This window comes from Rosa chinensis, chromosome 5, assembly GCF_002994745.2.
Source record: "Rosa chinensis cultivar Old Blush chromosome 5, RchiOBHm-V2, whole genome shotgun sequence".
Taxonomy (NCBI): domain Eukaryota; kingdom Viridiplantae; phylum Streptophyta; class Magnoliopsida; order Rosales; family Rosaceae; genus Rosa; species Rosa chinensis.
This window is the reverse complement of record NC_037092.1, coordinates 51,923,412-51,949,358: the sequence shown is the minus strand read 5'-3', so window position 1 is coordinate 51,949,358 and position 25,947 is coordinate 51,923,412. Positions and strand designations below refer to the sequence as shown.

General features: G+C 40.4%; 1 protein-coding gene across 1 annotated transcript; it reads right to left on the bottom strand.

The window, feature by feature from the left end:
- Nucleotides 1-20,816: 20,816 nt before the first annotated feature.
- Nucleotides 20,817-22,652, bottom strand: LOC112203987 (zinc finger MYM-type protein 1-like). The gene has a single exon (XM_024344877.1). The coding sequence runs from the start codon at nucleotides 22,650-22,652 to the stop codon at nucleotides 20,817-20,819; it is 1,836 nt and encodes a 611-aa protein (XP_024200645.1).
- Nucleotides 22,653-25,947: the final 3,295 nt, after the last annotated feature.

Genomic DNA, 25,947 nt, shown 5'->3' with positions numbered 1-25,947 from the left:
TAGCACAGCCCACCTAATTACATAAACAAGAGAGCTGATATGGCATCAGAAGAACAACCTATGTCCCACATCGAATATAGGGGAGACTCCTTCCCCGTGCGCGAGTATAAGGGCATTAACACAACCACCCTCGATGGGTAATAACTCCTTTACCCACTATTTACTTGATACTCTTATATATTAGTCTCCCGCTCAAGCATCGGAGAGGTGTAAACAGTCCGGTACGGTTTACCCCTCTAACATTGTATTCTTGATTTATGGTCTAAGAGTTCGATCGGTGTCCCAGGCGATATAGCATTTTGTGTGAGGTACCCGGAGAAAGCCACCAGAAACAATATATTTAAGGGATTTAGACTTATTTTGGAGAGTTTTGATTGGTTGGACAACACAATAGGGCTTACATGGCAAATTGCGATTGGTTGGAATTATGTGGCAATTTCTGATAATTCTTTGGAAAATAAAAGAAGATTCATGAAGACTTGAAGACCAAGGCCAACGTCCCTATATATACTCCCCTCTAGTTGACGTTTGACACACCCTCACAATTCAGAAAATTACTCTCTAAAACGTCAAGCTCTCTCTCCATTCTCTAGTTTATATTCTGCGATTTCAAGCAAGGGAGAAGGAAAGAAGAAGAAGTCGTGAGCATCCCTCCATAATCCACCTTGAAGCCATGAGTTTTGAAGCTTGCTTTCAAGATTCAATAGTTCATCGTTCAAGTTCTTCATCACCATCTCCATTCACGGTGTAATTCAACCTTTTTTCTTGTAATCACTTTTGATTTTCCCTTGTTTGATTCATATGAATTTGTTCTAGTTAACAACAATGTTTGAACAAAGTTAAATTCCGAATTCTATGATTGAATGAAGTTTTCGATTACTATGATTGTGATTCTAAAGTTGCTTTTGTGAGATTGATCAATTAAATTTGCTTGATTGATATCTTTTATATGTTTGTTCTAAGTGGTTCGAAACATTCTAGGGTTTGCATATAATTGGTGCTAGATTTAAGTTTATGATTCACCTAATAGTTTTATGAACTTGAATCAAAAGTAGTAAAGGTTTTGGACAAGAATCGAATTTAATTGAAAAGGATTGCAATTAGATGAACTTATTCATACTAAGTTGTTCACTTAAGTTGATAACCTTTCTCTTTGTTTATTGCGTTGAACATGTTTTGATTAGCTAGCTTTCTAGACTTTGATTGCATGTTTAATAGGATTGATCTTTGTGCTTTCACTTAGATTAATTAGTAAAGGAAAGTAAAATATGGGAAATCGTTTGCTTCAAATGCTTCACATGATCAATTTCTTTCTCATGACTTGGAAGAACAATTATAGGGTTAATTCGAATTTGATTATGGAATTGGTTTTGATCTTTGTTTCTTATGTTTCATTCTTGTACTTGTGTTTTTGTTTATACTTAATTTTATTTCTTACTTTTAGTTTTCGAAAACCTAAAACCCTAAAACCCCCTTAATTTCGTAAATTGTATATATTCTTGTAAATATTATACTTTGTTTTTATTTTAATTCTTTATTTGTCTTACAATGACACTCAATCCCCGGAATAGAACGATCCCTATTTACTTTATACTAATGATGACATTTTCAGGGTTAAATTATATGCTTGCTTTGAGTGTATCATTCGAAAGTAATTGGTGGTGGATTTCTGAGTCTGTAACGTCTTCTCCATATTATTTTTCAACTTTAAGATTGATTTTGCTTTCTTATTTTCCTTTTATTTTCATAGAAACTTAAAAAAAAACCCCAAATCTGTTTCAACTTAGGATTGGAACGCACCCTTCTATCCCCATCTTGTCCTGCCATCTTTTCTTTTTCCTCTTTGACGTTTTTCTTTTCTTAGTTTTGTGCTTTAGTTATTTAAATTAGTTTGTTTTCTTTTGTGTGAATTATAAAGTTACCCTCAATCCCCGGCTAGAACGATCCCTGCTTACTCTATATTGCTAATGACTATATTCTTGAAGGGTTAAGTTGAACGCTTGATTTTAGAGTATCAGTTAGTATACCTGCTTTGTGGACGGTTACTTCGGATAGACGCTTCGTCTGACAGCTACTTATACTTGGCGTTCATGCATTGGGTTGGTGTGTGAGTTCACGCTGCCGCAGCACGCTCGTCACTTCGCCATTAATGCGAGTAATTATTGATTTTGTAACCGAGGTGACGCCTCGGTTAATCCGGAGAGTAAGTGTGATTGTGGGCCACGTGTACAGCTGTCGTGTTATGTCGTTTTTCAGCGGACGATCGACCTAGATTTATTTGATGTTGACATAAAAGGGAGGGAAACCGCAATGGGTTTAACATCTTTCTCACTTCAAATCCTAAGTCGTCGTGTTCAATCTTTTCTTTTGTTGTCTAAGATTTCGAGGGTTTCTTTCTACAAATCGAGCGAGATCGTTGTCTACCAAAGAAAAGGTTCATTGGAGTCAAGAGGGATATCCCCACGCGCATCAGCACTAGTGCTTTTTAGGTTTGTGATCTGAGCTTCGTCTCTATTTTGTTGTTTATGTCAGTTTCTGTTTTGGCCTTCTGAAGTGATTTCTGTCAATTCCCGGTATGTGCTGAGGTTCTAGAATGGTTTTTTGGGGATGGGTTTACGTGTTTTGGTAGAGAGTTAGGGTTTATGTATTGTCTAGATGGTCGAATCTAGGTTTTGGATAGATACGCGCATCTGTTCTTGTTTTGGTTATTTTTTGGTTTGCTAGGTAACTGTTCTTGATGTTCTTGGATGAAAACTGACATAGGGATAGTTTAGATCTTGTTGGAACTGACTGGTTTGCGTTTTAGGGTTTGCGATGGCTAGAGCTGTAGAGATCTCGAGCAGTGAGGATTCTAGGTTTGACGTGTCGCTCAGCGTGGCAGATAGGATATTTATTGACTTGTTGCGTCTGTCTGCCCCTGTAGGAACCTCACTGTCGGAACCGCTGAAAATCAAACCCCTACAAACCATACCGTAGGACGTAGCGATGGGTCGTGTTGGGCCTCTGGAGAGTTCTAGGGCATGGGAGAATGTTGCCTCCTGTAATCAGCGCGAGGAGAGGCTAGTGAGGAGATTGAGTCAGCATGGGTCCTCCGCGACGGTACTCCAGTTGACGAGGCGGGAGGACTGATGACTGTTGCCTCCTTGAATTGGTTGAAGCGGGTGTTTCGGCTTCCAGGTGTAGTGAAGCTGTGTCCGCTGACGAGGGATGAGAGGTCGTCATTTTTGCCAGCGGGGCATGCCGCTGTGTACGAGGCTATCTTCCTCCATGGAGTGATGTTTCCCCTACTACCGAATCTCCAAATCCTGATTTGCGAGTTCAACCTCTCTTTTGGCCAAATTTGCCCTAATATGTAACGGTTGCTGATGGTGCTTAACTCGCTATGGCATTTGTCTGGTTGAGAGGGTCCTACCGTGGCGAAGGTTTTACACTTCTATGAGTTGGTATACGTGAAGCGCCAAGGCTGTAGCGGACAAGTAAATCTCACTCACCACTAGGGGGCATTCAAGTTGATAGAGAATTTGAAGGATTCGATGTCTCCCAAGCGGGAGACCTTCTGTGTTGCGACCTCGGGGTGGGAGTACGACGCAGGAGCAAACGATGGGGCCCCGACGTTTAGGATCAAGTCGGAGTTTCAACCGATCCGAGGTTGTTGCCAGTCTCCGCTGACAAAATCTGGCGGATTTTCTGCATGATGCCTTTGTGCTTTTTGTTCCAATCATTGCCTATTTTTCCTTGTAGCGGGCCTGCATTTTAATTTGACTCGAGAGGAGCAGTGCTACGTGGCGAGGATAAAGGGCTGTTGGAGGAACCGCAACCTGCTCGATCTACGCTTGCTCACCAGGTGGGAGCTGTTGGTCGACCTTAAGCTGATACGTGCCGTTGGTAAGTATCTCCCGCCAACTTGTTTTTGTTACCTTGTCCTATGCTGACTAGCATTGTGCCTGCTTAGATATACCGCCGAGCAACAAAGCCAGTCGCGAGGCATTCGAGAAGGCCATGGATCTTGCAGAGATCGACAATTTCCTGAAAAGTATGTATGCCGCCGGGTTGGCAGCTCAGCAATCCTTCGTCGATCCCCAGACACTTGCAGTGAGCCAGTCGGAGACTCTGACGGTAATGCCAATGCCTCACCACTCACATTTACCTCCGCTGACCAGACTGTGGCTTTGGTCGAGGGTGGCAGGCAAGGGGCTACTAGAGGGAGCAAGGCCCTTGTTGCTCCTGTGCATCCGAAAGAGAGAGCACCCGCTAACCGGCGTGCGCCCCTGAAGGAAAGGGTGGTGTCGTCGAATGAACCAGTTTCTATTGCGGGGTTGGAGCAGCAGGCAAAGTCGAGGCCTGTCGCCGCTGGCGCTACACGAGCGGTTCTGCAGAGGAAGCTATGTTAAAATGACGGCGACGAGGAAGATGAGGTCGCTGACGCGGAGACCATCGGGGCCCGCCAACAGAAGAAAGCCAAGCAAGCTTCACAGTAGGTGACTGTGGTTGTGTCTGGAGAGGTGCCGCAGGGTAGTCTAGACTCATTCTCTGCCTATGCAGAGTTTCTGACTTATCCTGAGCGGGAGTTCCTGTTTCATCTTTGTGAGCGGCTAGGGTTTGGCTGGTTGGATGGGACCGTTGGCTCGACCGCTGTTCAACAATCGCAGTTCAGCTAGGCATTTGGGCACCTATCTGTTGGCTGCATGAGCTGTTCCTGGCGGCGTTGAGCCAGCCTCAGATTGAGCGGCAACTGAGGGAGGAGGTCAAAAACCTCTAAGGGGAGCTGAAGGAGGCCCAAGACAAGCTGGCGGATATCCAGCGGCGCTTGACCAAGGCGGAGTGTGATGCTTTGGATGCCCGCGACAAGCTGAGTGTTGCCATTGAGCGGGACATCGAGCGGAACGACCGCGTATCCCAGCTGGAGCAAGATATTGCCCTGCTGAAGAACCAGCTAGTGGCGAAGGCTAAGAAGGCTGAGATCCTCCAGCGGGATACTGCCGTCAAATTCGCGGAGCTACAAAAGTTTGAGGTTGAAGTCGCTCGGCTGGGGAATGAGAAAAGCCACCAGAGGCCGCCGCCGTGGAATCATTCAAGCAATGGTCGGCGTATAAGGAAGCGCTGATGGAGGCGGCTAAGGTTGGTGCTGCTGCCAACTTGGACCTGCTGAACAAGAAGGGCGCCATTGACTGGGTGAAAGCGTCCCAATCCACCTGGTCGTCGGGTCAGCGGGAACCTGCGAGTAGTGTGGTTCCTACTCAAGCTGAGGGTGCTCGCTCAGGTAGTGGAGAGAGTGGTGAGAATCCGGCGGATGACTCTCAGAGGACCCCACCTCCTACTCAATATGAAATTTCCCGTGCTGACTTCATGGCCCCCACACCCAAGCAGATGGTACCATGGTGACGCTAAGCCCTACCGCTCGTGGGTCTGATCAGATGAGCCGCCTGGCCGGGCAACAACCACCATTGGAGGGTGAGGATGTCGCCGCCGCTCCCAAGAATCCGTGAAGACTTCTCTGTAGCTCTTTGTAATGCCGCTGAGGCAAATTTTTTTTTTTTTTGTAATGTGACAATATTTTTGGGCGGGGAGTCCCGACCCTAGGTAAATGAGATGTTGTTTTACTGAAATTTTCAAAGTGTTATTGTTGCTTGATAACATGATTGTGTTGTTTGAATGTTGTTATACCGCCAGAGTTTTGACTTGTGCTTTTGCTAATCAACAAAACATTAAAGGAATTAAAATTGTTCCAAGTGCATGATGTAGCGGACTTGGTCCGCCGAATATTGTAGGCGTTACCAGTTAACTCTTGTACTTGGACTTGGTGATAATGGTTTGAATAATTCCTGGTTTCATTGATAGGTGACAGATCAACGTTTACAAAAGCAGGCTTGTACCCGTTGGGTAGCTTCCCTTACCTAAATATTGAACAAAAATTTAGCTAAGTCAAGATGCTCTTGGGTAGCGGCATGACTATTTGTAATAGTACCGAAGGTGTACGGTTTTCCAAGGTTGAGTTGTTCTGACGCCATCCTTGTCCATTAAGTAGAAGGTGTCGGGGCTAACGACTTCCACTATTTTGGAGGTTCCAGGCTTTGACTCTGGCGTTGTAGAAATATGATACCCGGCCCGTTGCTTGTTTTGCAAGTTGTGCAAATGGGCCTTGTGTCGTTTCTTCTCGAGGAGGTATTTGTTGAGGCTGATGCCTTCGCTATTGGTCACAGAGCAGTAGCCCTCAACCCTAGGGGGGTATATCTTATCTCCACCCCGTTCATGCCTCTACCGGCGTAAAAAACTGGGAGCTCCTCTTGGCCTTCTCGTAGTACAATGGCGCAGCTTACCGCTGATGGTGATACCGCCAAGTAGATGTACAGTACCTCCCCTGGTACAGGAATGGAAAGAAGTGGGACTGATGCCAAGTATTCCTTCAAGCTCTGGAATGCCGCTTCACAATCTGGTGTCCAGTCAATTACTTTCTTGTGGGTCCTCTTCAAAACTTTGAAAAATGGGAGGCACCTGTCAGTAAGTCTGGAGATGAACCGAGAGAGGGCGGTTAGCTTGCCTTGGAGGCTCTGAACGTGCACCTTCCATTCTGAAGCCTTCATGTTGAGGATGGCTTGCACCTTGTCAGGATTGGCCTCTATGCCCCGTTCACTGACGATGTAGCCCAGAAATTTCCTAGCGGTGACGCCAAAGAAGCATTTTTCCTAGTTGAGGCGCATACCATAAGCCAAGAGGATAGCGAATACGATTATGAGGTTTGCCACGTGTCCGCTGGCTTTGATGCTTTTGACTAACATATCGTCCACGTATACCTCTATTATCTTGTCGAGATGCTCAACGAACATGGTATTCATCAACCGCTGATAAGTTGCACTGGCGTTCTTCAAACCAAAAGGCATGACATTGTAACAGTATACGCCCTTGTCGGTGGTGAAGGTGGTGCATTCCTGGTCGCCGGGGTGCATCTTGATCTGATTATAGCCGGAGAAGGCATCCATCATGCTGAGCAGCTCGTGTCCAGCGATTGCATCGACCAGTTGATCAATGCGGGGTAGCGAGAAGCTATCCTTGGGACATGCCTTGTTAAGACCTTTGAAGTCGACACACATCCGCCACTTTCCACTAGGTTTCTTGACCATGACCAAGTTGGAAATCCACTGGGGATAATTAACCTGGTGGATGAACCTAATGCCTTGAAGCTTGGCAACCTCCTCCCTTATTGCACGATACCTCTCTTCATTGAAGGCCCTTCGCCGCTGCTTGACCGGGTAGAAGGATGGTTTGATGCTCAGCTTATGCGTGATGATCTCAGGGGATATGCTCAGCATATCAGCGTAGGACCATGCAAAGATGGTGGCGTTGTCACGTAGAAACTGAGTGAGTTCTGCCGCTATCTCTGGGGATAGTTAAGCGCCTATGCGGACTGTTCACTCAGGGTGCTCGTCGGAGATGCTGATAATCTGCAAGGATGTTTCTGGGTTGACGGGCTCCTTTTTTACATATTTGCCCTCATCATCACTAGGGTCTTCAAAAATGTTTGGTGCCGTTGCATGGTTTCCTACAGTTAGGATCTCATGGAGGTGCGTCGACCGTGCCACAGTCGTTGAATAACATTCTCGTGCCAACTGTTGACTTCTTTTCACACAGCCTGTCCCGTTGGGTGTAGGGAATTTCATGAGAAGCATGTATCCGGCTATGATGCACCTAAGCTTGTTGAGTGTCGGTCGACCAATGATGGCATTATATGAACGGAAGCAATTGACAACGATGAACTTCGTATGTATTTCCACTGTGCATGGACTAACGCCGATGACCAGACGCATGTAGTCAGAACCAAGTGGTTGCGTGATGTCACCGGAGAAGCTGAGCAATGGCTCATGATCTTCGAGTAATTTTCTATTCTGCTGGAGTTGGTTATAGCAACCATTGAATATGACATTTACAGCGGATCCGCTGTCAACAAGGACCCTTCCCACTGACCATTTATCGAGCATGGTGACGATCAATAATGGATCGTTGTGGGATAGATGCACTCTGCGCTTCTCTTCCTTCGAGAAGGTAATGGGTTCCCAACCAGTCTTTGGGAGTTTGTTAGGTCCATAATTACCTACTAATTATTCTCCTAATCTTTCACTTTTGCTTAATCTTTGTGTTTATTTATATATATTTATTATGTTTTCCTTATCATGCTAGGAAATGATGGAGTAGTTTGGAAATGCACTAAAAAGTCAACTTTAGCGCATTTTCCTACTCCGGCTAGGAGAAACCGAGCTAGGCAAGGAAGGAGCAGCGGCAGGCTGACCAAATGAACTTCAAATGAGTTGAAACTTTCCAGATCCATTATAAACATCCAAAAGATAATTTATTATGAAGAGTGAAAGAGCTAGTTCGAAGTGGAAGGCCTTCAAAAGATAGGCAAAAATTTCTGACTAAAAGATGAAAACTGCAAAACCGGACTTGTACTTGTTCCGGCACAATTTCTGGTTAAACCACGGCGAACTAAGCTCTGAAATTTTACCTGAATGATCTATACTCATGGAGGAACATTTGGTATGAAGAAGTCAAAGGCCAATTCGGAACCTTCGGTGGAGATTCAATTGAAGGAAGAAAGAAGAAGAAAATGCACAAACGGACAAAGAAATAGGTCAGCGGTGGTCAACGCCGGATTCCGGACTCTTCCGGCCGAGTTGGCCGGCCAAGAACATGGGTGGAAGACAGGAAAGAGCTGATTAAGGTTAGAGACTTTAGGTGGGAAGACTTTAGGTCTAGGTTATTTTGAAATTCAAAAGTTGAAAGATGACAAGTGATCCAATTCTTACACTTTACACATTTGTCTCCTATTTATTACCTTGTTCCCCTACACTATGACCCTTCAACCCTTACTTTTTCTCCTCCATCAAAATATCTATGGGCTTTCTAGGTCATTTCTATGTAGAGTTAAAAACTTGATCCACATTTTGTGCTTACACATTTGTCAATCACATCTAGCCCTTCATTCCTTTTTATCTCCACTCTTGATTTGAATTGTCTTGGCATTTAAATAGCCCATTCTCTCTCCCCAAAACTGTTCACCCTTCTAGTCTCTCATTTTTGCAACACCAAAATCTCTCGTTTCTCTAGTTTTAGCATAGTTTCTCTCTAGTTTTGAGTTTTAATTCATAGTTTCCTAGCTTTGTGTAGAGATAGGTGTATAGCTTCTAGGGTTCTTGGTTTTTCCTTACCAAAACCGAAGTACCTATACACTTTTGATCAATCACAATTCTAGTTTCATATATTCAAGCCTTGTTCATCCTAGTTTTAAGAGATTTTATGGAATTGTATGGTGTTTTTGGTTCCTTTCTCTTATTAGAAACTAAAGATACCATACTAGGAAGCATTTCTCACTTTGTTTTGCATTTTGGAGGATAGAAATTGTTCTTAGAGGTACAGTGTGGTTCTTTTTGGAATCAAACCCGTGGGTATTCCTTCCTTTCTCTACTCTTCTCTCTCTTTACTTGATGCTTTACAAGTTTATGGCTTTAGTTTATGTAGTTATGGGTTGTGGGTAGAATAAATTTGGGGCTAGGACTAAAATTTGGGGCTAGGACTTAGCCCTAGCCAAACTCATGTATAAAACAATGTGATGCCATGTTTTTGATGAATATACGTGTTTTGAATCCTTTAGCTACTTCACTTTAATGCTTTCTTACATATGTTTTTAGATTTGTCACCTAGAAGCATATTGTAGTAATTAATGAAATCGGAAACTTAAGCTTGACAATCTTTTGTAACCGAGAAGCATGTGTAGCTAATAGGGTGGTGGTCTAGCTTATTCTTACGGGAAGAACTAGATTGCTTGGGTTTCTTATCTTAAAATTAATGCTTGGTGCCGTGAGTTTAAGAGTCGAGAGGCCTTAGGCTTTACGACATCAAAGCCCTTTTATGTTTTAGCGAATGTAAATGGGACTAAGGTTGTGTGATCTAGCTTTGCTCTAGCGGCATGGTTAGGTTGCATGATTAGTTGGTATCTCGGTTTCTCTGACGAAAACCGAGGGGGAATTTATCAAAGCATGTTATTATTAGAAAATGGATTTACATTATATGCATGAGGGAGGCTAGGTGCAAATTCCTATGCTCCTATTTATCTCATTGATTAAAGTCTCTATTTTTATTAGCTTAGTTTATTTTTGTGCAACTTATTTTACTTTATAGAAATTAAAATCAACAAAGCCGATACACCACTTTACCATTGTAAATATCATTATTGATAGTTTTGGCTTCCAAAGGGTCGAGACTATTAATTTGTAAAAAGTTAGACTCACATGTGTTTTCTAGGTTTTATTTTCGCGGTAATCTAGTTAGGGTAGAGTTACCCAATCCCTTGGGTACGATACTCTTACTTTTTCCCTTTATTGAAATTTGACCTCCTATACTTGGGAGTATGAGATATCATTTTTGCACATATTTTTCTACTCAATGATGTCTACAACAAGTTTTTGGTGCTGTTGCCGGGGATTGAGGTAAAACTCAATCCCTATTAGGTTGCCGTGGGACTAGAGAACCCAATTTTTTTAGTCTACCTTTACTTTTTTCTTTAATTATTTGGTAGTTTTTGTGTGGTAGTTTAATTTTCAAAATTGCTATAAGTACTTTGGGTAAGTAAATTTGTAAATTATGGTGAGAAAAAGACTAAATTGTGCGTATTGAAATTAGTAAGATAGTCTTGCCTATTTGCTATTTGCTTGTTACTTGTGCAATTTCACCTTTTTGTTACTTATGTAAAATTTGTTATTTAAATAAATAGTGCCTTGACTTATTTCTTTCCAATTGGAATTTGACTAGAGCTTGTAGTTTTTAAGTAAATAGGATTTGGATTCCATCTTGGTAACGTCGAGTTTATTCACTCTTCACAAGTAGGCTCATCCAATTGGATACGATGTCTAGGTAAGATTTGAATGAGAGAAGTGTAATCAAGTGAGCTTCGGCTCCACCAAAATATCTTCCTACTCTTACCTGGTCGTATTTCATGAGGACTTACCGAACTGTTGAGTGTTAGACAACACCCAAATTTGGATTTCTTTTCCCTTTTTTCTTTTCTAATTACAAATTCTAATTTTCTAGAAATAGTTAAAGTTTTAAGTTGAGGCATTATGGACCTTGTTAATGTCCTTAAACTAAAACCCGGATTGGCGGACTCCAAGATGAAGACAAAATAAACCAAGATGAAGCTTAAGAGTTTGGAAGGGTGAAGTGGCCGAGAGCATGACATGCATTATGTAGCTAATCGGAGGACCTTCAAAGAGTTTGCGCTTTCTAATCTCTCACTTTTATCTTTCCTAAGCATGATTAGTTGTGTTTATGTATTTTTATGTTAATAAATTTGTGGCTTCAAGAGGTTTGGATAGATATTTCACCCTTGGTCAATGGATAAGACACAAAAGATTTAGCTTTTATTGAAAGGATTATCCAAAGTTCAAGTGTGAGATGGCTATCTTATCTCTCTTGCCTTGTAGTTAGTTTAATTGTTTTGATGCTAGTCTTGGCCTTTTATGATGCATGCTCCCCAAAACATCGATAGGATCTTAATAGCTTCATTATACATTAAGGACTATATGATGTTTTAAGTGTGAGGTGCTTATTAAGCCAATGTTTAGTTTGTTAATAAATTATGTTGACTAGCATTAGGAAGTTTTTATTTGGTCCTACGCTTTGCACATGATTCACAATTGTTCATAATGGCACATTGAGGACAATGTGTGATTTAAGTGCGAGGTGTTAAGGCTAAGTAATTACATTCCTTATCCTTTTCTTCATTTGTTACCCTTATTGAAAAATTCATAAAAATTGAAAAATTTTGAAAAATGCAAAAAGATTTTGGCTTGCTCGCTTGGTTTCTTAAACAAAATAACCCCCAAGGATGAGGCCGAACTTATGTCTAATTGGATTGATTGATTTTGAGCATGTTTAGCGATTGAAGATAAATGCTTATTTAATAAATGGATTTGGCGTTTTGTGCTCACATGTATTTAAACTCATATTGCCTATGTCATTTTAGATGCATTCATGTGGGAAAGATAATGACTAAATTTGTTGAAACTATCTATGCCTAATTATGTGAGATTTTGAGCCAAAAAGTGTGCATACATAGTCAAAAATGCACTTGTTCTTTCATTGTGTGATCAATTCATTGTGCATGTAATCTAGAACTTGCTCCAAATCTTTCGAGACTTTATATCAAGCATGAGTTGTTATTGGGGAAGACCAAGGCATTAGGAATCCACCATGGCCAAATAGCTTTTGTCCTAAATGTTTAAAATTCATTAGTTAGCCAATTTGAGCCTCAGTAAATTGTGTTAGCCTTTTCATTTCTTCACTACCACAAATGTCTACCTTTTTAAAAACTTAAACACTTTTCCTACCATTTCTAAGCCAAGTGGTAAGAAATATGAGTCCTATTGTAAGTTTGGTGCTTGTAAATGGGTTTGAGAAGTGTGCAAAAGAATAAGTGTGAGGTGGATAGAGTATTGTGTGTGTGAGCTACGGGTTGTAGCCATGAAAAGAAAAGGGTGACCCTAGAAATGTGTTCCAAATATCAAAAGAATTATTCAAAGTCAATATGGACTAGGGTCACCAAAAGAAAAAAAAGAAAGAAAATGAAAACAAAGAAACAGAAAAAGTGTTGTGCAAAAATAGTGTGAGTGAAAAAAAAAAATTACAAAAAGAGTGTGGGTTGTACAAAAAGGGGAATAATAGTTTTTTGTAGTCCTTTAGTTTTTGGGTTTGTGGAAAAGAAAAGGAGGTTTTACAAAGCACTTAGAGCCAAGAGAAAAAGGTACTCAACAAGAGAATTGCTTACTAGGAGACTTAGAATTTGTACTTACCTTTCCCTTCATTTCTTTAACCCCTCACCTATGCCCCATTACAACCTAAATAAAAGACCTTGTGATCCAAGAGAACTCATGCAATGATCATGTGGCGAAAACATGGAAGAGCAAGCCTATGGAAACCATGTCAATTGAATTGTTTTTTACTGCAAACACTAACCATTAAACACTTGAGTGAAAATGTGTGATATCAATGTGAGTTTGATGGTTAGACAAATGCGGCTCAAGTTAATCTCATGTGAATCATTTACGGTGGCACACATGGCATATGCATTCAATATATTATGTTGAGCACGACTTTCCAAATCCAATTATTAGCTTTGCATTTTGAAAATTTGGTTTCTAAACTTGTTCAATTGAAAATCATTTCACTAAGTCATGGTTCTCTGAGGGAAAATGGTTAAACTCATCAAGGATGCAAGTAAGCCTTTTAGTTTGTTCATGCTAGTTTAATTTATGTTTTTGTTTGAGGACAAGCAAACTGTAAGTGTGAGGTATTTTGTTAGGTCTATAATTACCTACTAATTATTCCCCTAATCTTTCACTTTTGCTTAATCTTTGTGTTTATTTATATATGTTTATTATGTTTTCCTTCTCATGCTAGGAAATGTTGGAGAAGCTTGGAAATGCACTAAAAAGTCAACTTTAACACATTTTCCTACTCCGGCAAGGAGAAACCGAGCTAGGCAAGGAAGGAGCAGCGGCCGCAAACCAAATGAACTTCAAATGAGTTGAAACTTTCTAGATCCATTATAGACATCCTAAAGATCATTTATTATGCAGAGTGAAAGAGCTAGTTCGGAGTGGAAGGGCTTCAAAAGATAGGCCCAAATTTCTGACTAAAAGATGAAAACTGCAAAACCAAACCTGTACTTATTCCGGCAGCATTTTTGGCCAAACCACGGCGAAATAAGCTCTGAAATTTTACCTTAATTATCTACACTCAAGGAGGAACATTTGGTATGAAGAAGTCAAAGGCCAATTCTGAACTTTCGGTGGAGATTCAATTGAAGGAAGAAAGGAGAAGAAAATGCACAAACGGACAAAAAAATAGGTCAACGGTGGTCAACGCCGGATTCCGGACTTTTCCGGCCGAGTTGGCCGGCCAAGAACATGGGTGGAGGACAGGAAAGAGCTGATTAGGGTTAGAGACTTTAGGTGGGAAGACTTTAGGTCTAGATTATTTTGAAATTCAAAAGTTGAAAGATGACAAGTGATCCAATTCTTACACTTTACACATTTGTCTCCTATTTATTACCTTGTTCCCCTACACTATGACCCTTGTACCCTTATTTTTTCTTCTCCACCAAAATATCTATGGGCTTTCTAGGCCATTTCTATGTAGAGTTAAAAACTTGATCCACATTTTGTGCTTACACATTTGTCAATCACATCTAGCCCTTCATTCCTTTTGATCTCCACCCTTGATTTGAATTGCCTTGGCCTTTAAATAGCCCATTTTCTCTCCCCAAAACTGTTCACCCTTCTAGTCTCTCATTTTGCAACACCAAAATCTCTCTTTTCTCTAGTTTTAGCATAGTTTCTCTCTAGTTTTGAGTTTTAGTTCATAGTTTCCTAGCTTTGTGTAGAGATAGGTGTATAGCTTCTTGGGTTCTTGGTTTTTCCTTACCAAAACCGAAGTACCTATACACTTATGATCAATCACAATTCTAGTTTCATATATTCTAGCCTTGTTCATCCTAGTTTTAAGAGATTTTGTGGAATTGTATGGTGTTTTTGGTTCCTTTCTCTTATTAGAAACCAAAGATACCATACTAGGAAGCATTTCTCACTTTGTTTTGCATCTTGGAGGATAGAAATTGTTCTTAGAGGTACGGTTTGGATCTTTTTGGAATCAAACCCGTGGGTATTCCTTCCTTTCTCTACTCTTCTCTCTCTTTACTTGATGCTTTACAAGTTTATGGCTTTAGTTTATGTAGTTATGGGTTGTGAGTAGAATAAATTTGGGGCTAGGACTTAGCCCTAGCCAAACTCATGTATAAAACAATGTGATGCCATGTTTTTGATGAATATACGTGTTTTGAATCCTTTAGCTACTTTACTTTAATGCTTTCTTACATATGTTTTTGGATTTGTCACCTAGAAGCATATTGTAGGAATTAATGAAATCGGAAACTTAAGCTTGACAATCTTTTGTAACCTAGACGCATGTGTAGCTAATAGGGTGGTGGTCTAGCTTATTCTTACGGGAAGAACTAGACTGCTTGGGTTTCTTACCTTAAAATTAATGCTTGGTGCAGTGAGTTTAAAAGTCGAGAGGCCTTAGGCTTTACGATATCAAAGCCCTTTTATGTTTTAGCGAATGTAAATGGGATTAAGGTTGTGTGATCTAGCTTTGCTCTAGCGACATGGTTAGGTTGCATGATTAGTTGGTATCTCGGTTTCTCTAGTGAAAACCGAGGGGAAATTTATCAAAGCATGTTATTATTAGAAAATGGATTTACATTATATGAATGAGGGAGGCTAGGTGCAAATTCCTATGCTCCTATTTATCTCATTGATCAAAGTCTCTATTTTTATTGGCTTAGTTTATTTTTGTGCAACTTATTTTACTTTATAGAAATTAAAATCAACAAAGTCGATACACCACTTTACCATTGTAAATATCATTATTGATAGTTTTGGCTTCCAAAGGGTCGAGACTGTTAATTTGTAAAAAGATAGACTCACATGTGTTTTCTAGGTTTTATTTTCGCGGTAATCTAGTTAGGGTAGAGTTACTCAATCCCTTAGGTACGATACTCTTACTTTTTCCCTTTACTAAAACTTGACCTCCTATACTTGGGAGTATGAGATATCATTTTTGCACATATTTTTCTACTCAATGATGTCCACAACAGAGTTTAGCCGATCTCTCATAGCGGATGTTGCAAATTTCTTTGGGTGGTTAGCGCGTGCATAACGCTTTCTTGCCCTATGAGACATGTTGGTGATTGAAGCACCGCCGTCGATGGTGTTCATGCGGTGCATGGGCTCGATGTTATCGACCACAGGTGTCGGTTGGCACACCTTGAACTGTTCCATCTTACCATCACGATACAAAATCTCAATAGATGTTTTGAGAAAGTTGCAGTTGTTGGTGTTGTGACCGTTTTCCTCATGGTATTTACTCCACTTGCCAGTGTTTCTTGGTTTTCCCATTCTTGGGTACTTCCTTGGGGGTGGCGGTGGGATCTGGTCTTTACACTGGTCGTGTATCTCTTCATATGAGGCTGTGAGGACTGTAAACACTAAGTACCGCTGGGAGGACTCCGTCTGTTTGTTAGGGTTATCCCCATAGGATGAGCGGTTGCCCTTGTTGTAATGCTGGTTCTTCTGCCGCTTGCTCTGGTAGTTTCCTTGTTGCCACTCTCTCTTCTTATCAGTTGGCGGCGTAGCAGAGGTTTTGTTAGTGGTCTCCTGATGGCTGGAGGAGGGTTGAGTGGACTTTGCCGGTGTTGGCGGTGATGGTGGGGTTTCTCCATATGTGAATTCGGCCTGTGCATGGATGACTGCCTCACCCATGACGTGGTCATATGCGGCATTTGGATGATTGTAATTGAGGTGATAGAGAAATGGTCCTTTGAGGAGTCCATTCTTGAAGGCTGCTAATGCCATTGTTTTATCATGATTGCGGCATTGAGATGCTGTCACTCTCCACCTGGTGACGATTGCCTTCAATGTTTCATCGGCGCCCTGCTTGACATTGAACAGCTGAGTTGTGTTGTGATGCCTGGCGGCCAACAGGATGAACCTAGAAAGGAAAGCGTTTGATAGTGCGTAGAATGAGTCGATGGATCCTGGTGGGCAGTCAAATAACCAACTCATTGCCTCACTATCCAACGTTTCGTTGAACAAGTGGCAGAGGGTGGTGTCATCAAATCCCTTGTTGTTAGTGAATTTTTTGAAGGTGTCCATATGGACAAAGGGATCAGTCATGCTACCATAATGTAGCATCTTTGGTGTCTTTGCATGTGCTGGTCTGACGGCTTGCAAGATCCTGGCTGTGAATGGTCCTGGTCTGGATGCAAATAGTGGATTTGGACTTGGCGCTGGGGCGCCTGCCTCCACCCGGATTAGCCTTTGCTCTAGTTGCTGCATCCTTTCCAGGATTAGGGCAATTGCGTCGCCACAGGGCCTCGCCTGGAGATTCCGTTGGACCAGTTCCCGTCTGGGGACAGGTGGATTACCTTCAGTTCTAACCCTAGCTGCAGAGCGGTTGGTGTGCCGCTGTGACTCCGCTTCCTGTTCCATCATTAGGCGGGGCAATGGAGGTGGGCCCATTCCCAAGAGTTCTGGTGGGTTCAACGGTATCTGCATTTGTATGATTGGTACGGATACCAATTAGTCGGTATTGGGTCGACTACGTCTGGTGCTCCTCGATTGCTTACTCTGCGCTGGGTTAGCTTTTGCCTCCAGCGCCTTTTTAGTTCGTAGAATTTTGACATCAGTGTGGCCACCTACTTTTGGGCCTCGACCTTCTCTCTGTGCTCTTGTTCGCGCTCCCTGTTTGCCTTGTAGAGGTTCACTAATGCCAGCTCATACATAGCGGCGAGATCTTGGCCTGGTGGGTGATTGCTGCCCGGTCCGGTCTCCGCTGCAGTTTGAGTCAGCGGGACCTGGGATAAGCCCTGGGGTTCCACGCTGGGGTTGACCGGAGTATTGAATAGTGCTCTGTTAACGTTAACCGTTGGGTTAATGTTAGTAGTGGGGTTAGTGGGATGGGGATTGGCAGACTGATCCGCTTGCTCCTCAGCGTTTCCCCCGCTACCATTAGTCATGGTGATTGTTGTGGTGGGATGACCTTTTGTTCAAGGATTCCCACAGACGGCGCCAATGTTAATGTTTAAGATTGAGTGGTGGCCCAAGTCTCGGTTAACGCTGATCCGATGGGCGGACCGCTACTTATGATATTCTCAGAGCTTCCGCTACCTGTCAGGTAACATACAAAGGGCGTTAGAGGGAGACCGCTTTGGGCGGTCTTCTCTTCTCCGATGCCTAAGTTAGTCAATGTATTTATGTTGAAAGAATAACAGTAGGTAAGTAGTAATGGAAAGGCCGGGCCGGGCCGGCTTAGGGCGGGCTTTGGGCCCAAGGGCCATATGATGAGGCCTAGCTCAGGTTCAGGATTTTTTTTTTTTAAGTAAATGGAATAAGATTCCATTAAAGCTCAATTCAGAATCTTGATCGAAGACTAAAGAGATATATGCGAGTGAATACCTTAATTAATGACACTAAGCTCCGGATACCTTACTATCTGAGTCCATACTATTATAGGGTCAATTACTAAGCATGAAATCATATCACCACTAATATAAATGGAAGCCGTTCTTTTCATGTCAAAGGCATCACCAAAATTTGGATTGTCATATATGTCCTTTGATTAAATTATTTTATATCATGTAAAGAGCATCTAAAATGTCATTACAGTAAAATACCAAAATTAAATAAAAAAAATTAGAAAAAAAAAGTGGGTGAGAAACACAATTTAAATTCAAAATTACTGCAGACAATTTTCTAACTTTTATTCTCTTTATTTATTGAAATTTGAGACTAAAGTACATCAACTTCCAAATTATTAATCTGGATATCGCACGTGTATACAGCCGGAAATATATAATTTCTTGCGGCATCACATACGAAATAATATAATAAATGAATATATATCACTCATGAAATTAGATCGATCGACCAGATAAATGTTCGGTTAGCTGACCATTTTACATAATTTATGTTTAGTGGGGGCCTATAAACTTAAGACCTCTTTTATCACCGAACTAAATATCATTGAATCGACCAAATCATGATGATACTCAATATTTTACATATTCAATACAAAGGAGTATTATAAATGCATATTGCCGCTTTTTTTTTTCTTCATTGACCAGTAGCAAATCTGGTTGCAGGTCCCATTGTTTTCTTCCTTCAATATTCACAGCTTATACCATTGATATTGTACTTAATGTGTACCTCTGCCGTGTTTAATTTTATGAGTACTTTTCTCATATAGATGGATTACCAGCCTTTGCCTTGTTTAATTTTTTCAGATGGCTTCGATGCCATTGAATTTCACTAACCTCCTTAACAACGAATCAGCCCTAAGTGACCTTAATGAACCACACAATTTCCCGGCAAGTTAGTATCACTCCAATGGTTCTACTTATGCTCATTCACCATATGAATATTGCACTTATGAAGAGACTCCTACAAATGAAGTTTACACTTACGAAGAGACACCACATGCACCTAGCAGCAAGAAAGCACAAAGATAAGCCAACTTCACAATCGAAGAAGACAGACTTCTTGTATTTGCATGGCTCAATATTGGTTTAGACCCGGTGAAAGGAGTTGTTAGAAATAGCCGTTGTAAACTAGCCGTTATTTTAGATTTGTTTTAAATGTAGAATATTTTATTGTTGTAATAAATGTAGAAATCTATAAAATAGGGAAGCTGTTGGAGTTGCTCTTAGGAGTAGGTTAATAGAGTCTTTTTTTTTCTTTTTTTACCGGGCCCCAAACTATAAGTACACATATGGCTATGTCCAACTACTCACTGTCTTGTCTTCACAGCAGCCACACAAGTACCAACTAACCTTATTATGTGCTTCGAACTCTTCATACCAAGCCATAGGGAATAAAATAAGAAGTCGTCCAGGTTTCTCCACATTAATCCTCAACTTGCCATCCGATTCTTATTCTTCGAAAAGTAACCGAGCAAAATGATTGGAAGATAGAGAAGTTGGTTTTTCAAACATCCATTTTTCTAAAAATAAACGTGTGAAACAGGTACCTTAATAAAGGGAAGAAGACTACTTACCTGAAAGAGAGACGACTGATTAGAGATGATGGCTACTGATAAGAACCACTGCCTAAAGCCTGAGAACGATAGTTCGTATGATCCATTAATGTTGATCTTTCTTGATTTCTCAAGCTAGAATATTATTAGTCAGAGGGTATAAATGCCGGAGGCAGCTAGAATACGCAGGTTGTAACTTCCAACCTCTTAACGGCATCAAATTTTTTGATAACTCTGAAATACCCACAATAAACACTTCACCGCTCTTTCATAAACAACTGCAGAAGAATATGAATTGCAGTATATTATATGAACTCTTTCATATAATTTTTCTACAATTTTGGATTGAATCATCACAACACCTGTGGTGTTTCCCAAATGTCAAATTGTTGGCCAGCCTTAAAACTCGCAAATACGGAAAATACCCGAAAGAAGATTTTTCTCTCTCACCGACGTCACAAGCTTCTTCAAGCAATGAATTCGATCAAGGTCTTCATCTTAAAGAATAAGCAGATATGAAATTCAAACACTTTATCTATTGTTTGCCTTCATCTCGAGAATGATGTCAAGCTTTGAAAAAAAATTCAAATTCTGGGATTCATTAACTAACAATTTATGCATGAGCGCGAGACAGATAAAAAAAAAAATTCAAAAACTCCCAGCTATTAAAGGATTTGATCAATTAGTCTGCATAATCCTGAAAACGATGAGGATGTTATCAATTATGAATAGCCTATGTACGTAATCATGCTCGATCTAATGACATTGACTTTCTTCAAAGCCCAGAAAGCTTCAAGCCTGTGAATTTGAAAGAGGAAAAGATAAAAGATAGTAGCTTGTTTCATATTGTATGGGGTTAAAGTGTAAAGGATATTGTAAGGGTCATTGGTGAAGAAGAACAAGAACAAACTGAAGCAGCATCTGGAATTCTGGATAGAGGTAACACTCTGCCTAGGCACGGAACCAGGAATTAAATTTGAGGTGTGCTAAATTTATCTTATGCTGGCAAGAAAAATTATTCTCAAAAATTTGGCAGAGTTTACTTTGTTTTGATGGAATATCTCAATTGCATAACACTTGTCAAAATATCATCCACAAGATGTATTTTGTCACCCAAATTTAACAATAGAAAATTGAAACAATTCAAAGTTAAATATTCAATGTCAATACAAATTCAACTACTTAAGTTGTGCTCTTCGGTTACCTGAAGCATAAAACTCATCTATAACCAAATTTGAATCAATAGTATCAACAATTTCTCTCTCAATATGCATTGTCATTAAATCTACAAGAAAATCATCACTCATCTTGCTTCGAAGTCGGTTCTTAATGAGCTTTATGGCTGAAAATGCTCTCTCTGTTGTAGCCGTAGAAACAGAAAGAGTCATCACTAGACGGACTAGTCTCTTAATCAACAACAATGGGGTCCTTGTGTTAACAAATTCTTGACATAACTCAGAAAGGGTGCATAAATCTTGAAATTCTGAAAGTTCAAAGAATTGATACTCAAAATGCTCCAACTGGTCTCTTAGATCATTCAAATCAGGCACATCATGAGGATAAAATTTCTCAGCCAAACAAAAAATTTTGTCAATGTCAAATGATTGAAAATCAAATCGAGGATCCAATGCAGAACTAAGAATCAGGAGTTCTCTTGTTTGCTCATTGAATCTACTGTTTAGTTCCATCAATTGAAAATCAATTACAGCATTGAATATTTCAACACGATAATAATGCTCAATAGTGACACAATTTTGTTGTTGAGAAAGACGACCCGTACCTTCCATTTGGCGAGCACTAAAATCTGGAGCATCAATTGTATGTGCGTCACAAAACGATATAAGACTAGCAAAGAAATCAACCCAACCATCTTCTCTCAACTTTTTAAGACGACCCTTCATACTAGAAACTAGATTCATAGCATTTATGATCTCTTGAGACTGTTCTTGCAGCGACTTACAAAAAGCATTTGTGATTCCCATAGTTTTGTCCAACAACAATAAGCAAAACACAAAGTCAAATGATCTTAGAGCTTTAGAAGCACCTAAAGCCTCTCCACGTATTTTTCCATTGAGTCCATTATCTATCATGTTTTTCAAAATTGAACTAGTTGAGTTATACAATTTCATCAAGTTCTTGATAGAATAATACCTTGAGCTCCACCTTGTAGCTCTAGCTCTTTCCAAATTGCATGTCTGATTAGCTCCCTTTCCAGTTTCAAGTTCCCCAGCAGCAATTTGTTCAACAACTTCAACTTCTTGAATAGATTTTAACTCAGAAACACGCTTAGCAGATGAGTCAACAACATTAATGATACTAGTCAGCATTTGAAAGAATAAATAGACAACACCCATATCTTTAGCTGCAGCATTTAAAGCTAGTTGTAGGCGATGGGCAAAACAATTTACATAGTATGCATATGGACACTTTTGTAAAAATAGTGCTTGCAACCCATTCCACTCACCACGCATGTTGCTAGCACCATCATATCCTTGACCACGCAAATTTTCAACTTGAAGATTGTATTCAGTAAGAACATTGTCTATCTTACTCTTAAGAGTTCCAGCACAAGTATCGCTAACACTTACAACATAGAAGAATCGTTCACGAACAAACCCATGAGAATCAACAAATCTCAAGATAATTGCCATTTGTTCCTTCCTTGATTCATCAAGTGCTTCATCAACAAGCAAACAAAACTTAGCCTCCCCAACCTCTTCACTAATTTTTCTTCTAACTCTATTGACAAGAATACTCAGAATTTCTTTTTGAATCCTTGGTGAAGTATAAGTAGCATTTCGAGGGGCATTTTCTAAGGTGATTTTTGCAACTTCCTCATTCATTCTCCTATAGGAATCCGCCATCTCAACAACATTTCCACGATTAGATGACTCAGCAGATTCAACATCACCTCTAAATGCAAGTGCTTGCTTTGCTAACAATCTTACAGCCTCTATAGTAGCCTTGAGCTGCAACCGATTTTGCTGTATCAATTCTGGCGGTTGTGGATTCATGACTTGATCAATATGTCTACACACATGTTTTTAGCCCAACATATCTTGCATAGACTTGTGATGTGGGGAGTCGGTCTTCCCTACATGCTTTTTAAAGCAACATTGAACTTCACCGATCCTTCTCCAATTGTCAAACCCATAAGAAGTGAACAAAGAATGCCTCGAAGGACTGCTATAAAAAAGAAAGCATGGAAAACAAAATGCCTTATCATTCTCACCAGAGTACTCAAGCCAAGGATATTTTTCAAACCACTTCCCATTAAATCTACGATCTTGATCTCCATAAAGATGCGTTGGATACTCTTCTAATTTTGGTTGATAAGGACCATAATGTATATATTTTCTTCGAACTTCATCACGCTCATTAATAGAATATGACTAGATTGCAGGGCGTTTTCCCGGATCCCGTTCAATGTGATTAACATCAATTTCCCGACACTCAACTCGTACTGAAGAAGGTTCTTCCACAACCGAACTTGGAATATCACCCACAACAACATCATTTTTTAGAAAATATGAATTTACTTTCTTTTGAACTTTTCGTGGCTTAGGATTTTGAGGTTGATCTGTCATTAAAAACAAAACCTAGAAAAAAAAAACATGAAAACAACCAATCTTAAGTTGCTGGCCATGTATAAATTACAAACTTAAGTCAAACTCAAATATACAAGGACCACACCCGGGCACCCCACTAGGCCACCACATCCCTCCCCACCACACCCCTCCCCACCACAAGGGAAAACAAATTTAACTTACTCAAAAGCTAAAAAACACCTAATCAAAAGTATAATCAACTCAACTCTCAAACAATCAACACAATAAAGAAATTGCCACTATCATTAGCAATTGGGTATTAATAATACAAATTCAATATCTTTTTCTAGAAATCAATAGATTTGATTGCTTACATCAAGAAATCTAGAAACACCCAAATTCTAACCTAAATTACATTATAATTTCGTAAAAAAATTTCATTATAGAAGAGAAGTTAAAGTGTAATACTTGAATAAGGTTGAGAGTTGAGAGCAGATTATTAAGGAGAGGAGATAGAGTGACTTGGTAGAGAGAGGTGAGAGTTTGAGCTTGAGAAACACAGAACTGGGCAGTGGGCAGAGGTGAGGACGAGAGGACAGAAAAATGGAGAAAAGGAGAGATTTGTCTACTAGTTTGCTACATACATTAATTATATATGTTGATTTTTTTTTTAAGGGGTGCTATGACTTGGTATACATATATTAATTTTTTTCCCCCCAAAATGCAGCACACCTCAGCCCATCCTTGTGTCCATGCCTAACTCTGCCAGAAACAAATAGTAACAATAATAATAAGAGGATAAATAATAGTTTTTTTTTTATGGATTCCAAGGTCAAACCGTCTATCCGTCTGCTGAAATTACCGAATACCCCACTATCATCCAAGAGTGTGGAAAGCGTTCTGCCAGCAATGCACATAACCCTGAGGTGTGAGTTACGGTTTGCGTATCCCGGAAGGAAATGAGCTGTCCCTATTAAACCTATCCCTATTCTATCACAGCTCTCATATTGTGACATCTGTCTATTAACTTTAGTAGTGTTAACACCGTTAAGTTAATATATATATATATATATATATATATCAGTTTTAGTTTTTAATAGAAAATAAAAGAAAAATTAATTATTGAAGAAGTACAAAGCTCTCCGGGCTCTTCCTCATTGTTGTCTATTCTAATTCATCTTCTCTTCTTTTTCCTTAGGCCTCGTTTGAGATTGCTTCACTTTAAAAAAAATCAGTTTTTGTTCAAAATTTTATATTTTATTGTGTTTGGTAAATAAATAAAAAGCAGTTTTAATTGAAAGTTATAAGTTATTGGCAGCAAGTTTTAGAAGCAGCCTAGAGATTGTTTTTAGAAGCTTCTACAAATCAAAACACACTCTACAGTTGTTTTTGATAGCACTTTTCAAAATATTATTCACCAAACACGAAACTGTTTTAATTCACAGCTGAATATTCTCACAACAAAGTAGCAGCCGTGTGATGCCCCGGAAATTCGTAATTATTTTTCGAGGATTTTCCGGAATCTAATTTATGGTTGTTGGACGGTTTCGTGGCTCGTGGATGGAGCGGAAGTGTTTCGGGCGAATAATTAATTGAAGAATATGGTTTTAGGGGGTTGCCAAAGGTTGACTTTTTATTCGTAGGGATTCTCCGAAAACTTCCTTCACGAAAGTTGTAGAGCGCGTCGATACGAGTTCGTGGACATGTGGAACGCGAGAATCGGAGTTCGTATGAGAAAGTTATGGCCATTGGAAGGAATTTCCATTTTGGTATAAATAGAAGTTTCCCAAGTTGGAAACTTACTATTTTCATTACTTCCGTTTCCGGAAATCCTTTCTCTCTCTGTTCTCTCTCGTTCGCACCTTCAGATTCGAAATTATCCGACTGACCCGACCCGGACCCGGTCGATCCGACCCGACTTTTCCGGCGGACTGCGGCGGTCTCCGGCGACGAAACTTTCCAGATAGCATCGTCTCCTCCGTCTGGTCGTCCCTCTGGTGTCCTCTAGCGCCGATTCTCCTCCACGGCGGTGCAGGTTGGTGTTTTCGGACCCGACCAGAAATCTTTATTCCGACGTCGGCAGGGCTTCGAGTCTCCTTGGTTGAACTCAGAACGGCCTCGTCGATCGATCCTTGGTGGTTGTTTGGATCGATTCACGTGAAACTTCGATCAACTCGGGTTGGATTACTGTTCACGGCTTGTGAGGTAGTTTTCGATCCCTTAGGCTTGTTTTCTGACTTCGATCCAGTTATGAAAGTTCACAAGCATACTTAGATGAAGCTTTTTGATGTTGGGAGTTTTGTGAAATAATGTGTTTTTGGCCGGCGGCGGTGCACCACCGTCTGTGGTGGCGTTCCGGCGGTGTTCCGGCCACTTAAGGAACTGTTTTTGGTATTATATATGTTCTACTCGTTGATGCGAGCGTTTCGATATATAATATGCAAATTTTGGAGTTCGTATGGAATTGTTATGATTTTTGCAGTTTCATACCGATCGATTTATTCTATCCGTGAGGATTTGAGCGTCCGATCGACTTGTGGTTTGGTCACATCGATCGTGGACGTATTCCAGAGACTTTGGAAGGTCTCGGATGTGGTTTTGCCTCGATTGGCGCCACTTTGGGGATTTTAGTTCAAAACAAGGGTTTCGGACTTAAATCAAATTTGAATCGTTACTGATTTTGATCATTGGTGATTAGGTGCTTCTAAAGGTGAATTGGACGAGTTGTTGGTGATAGTGTTAGTTCGGTTCTGTATAGAAG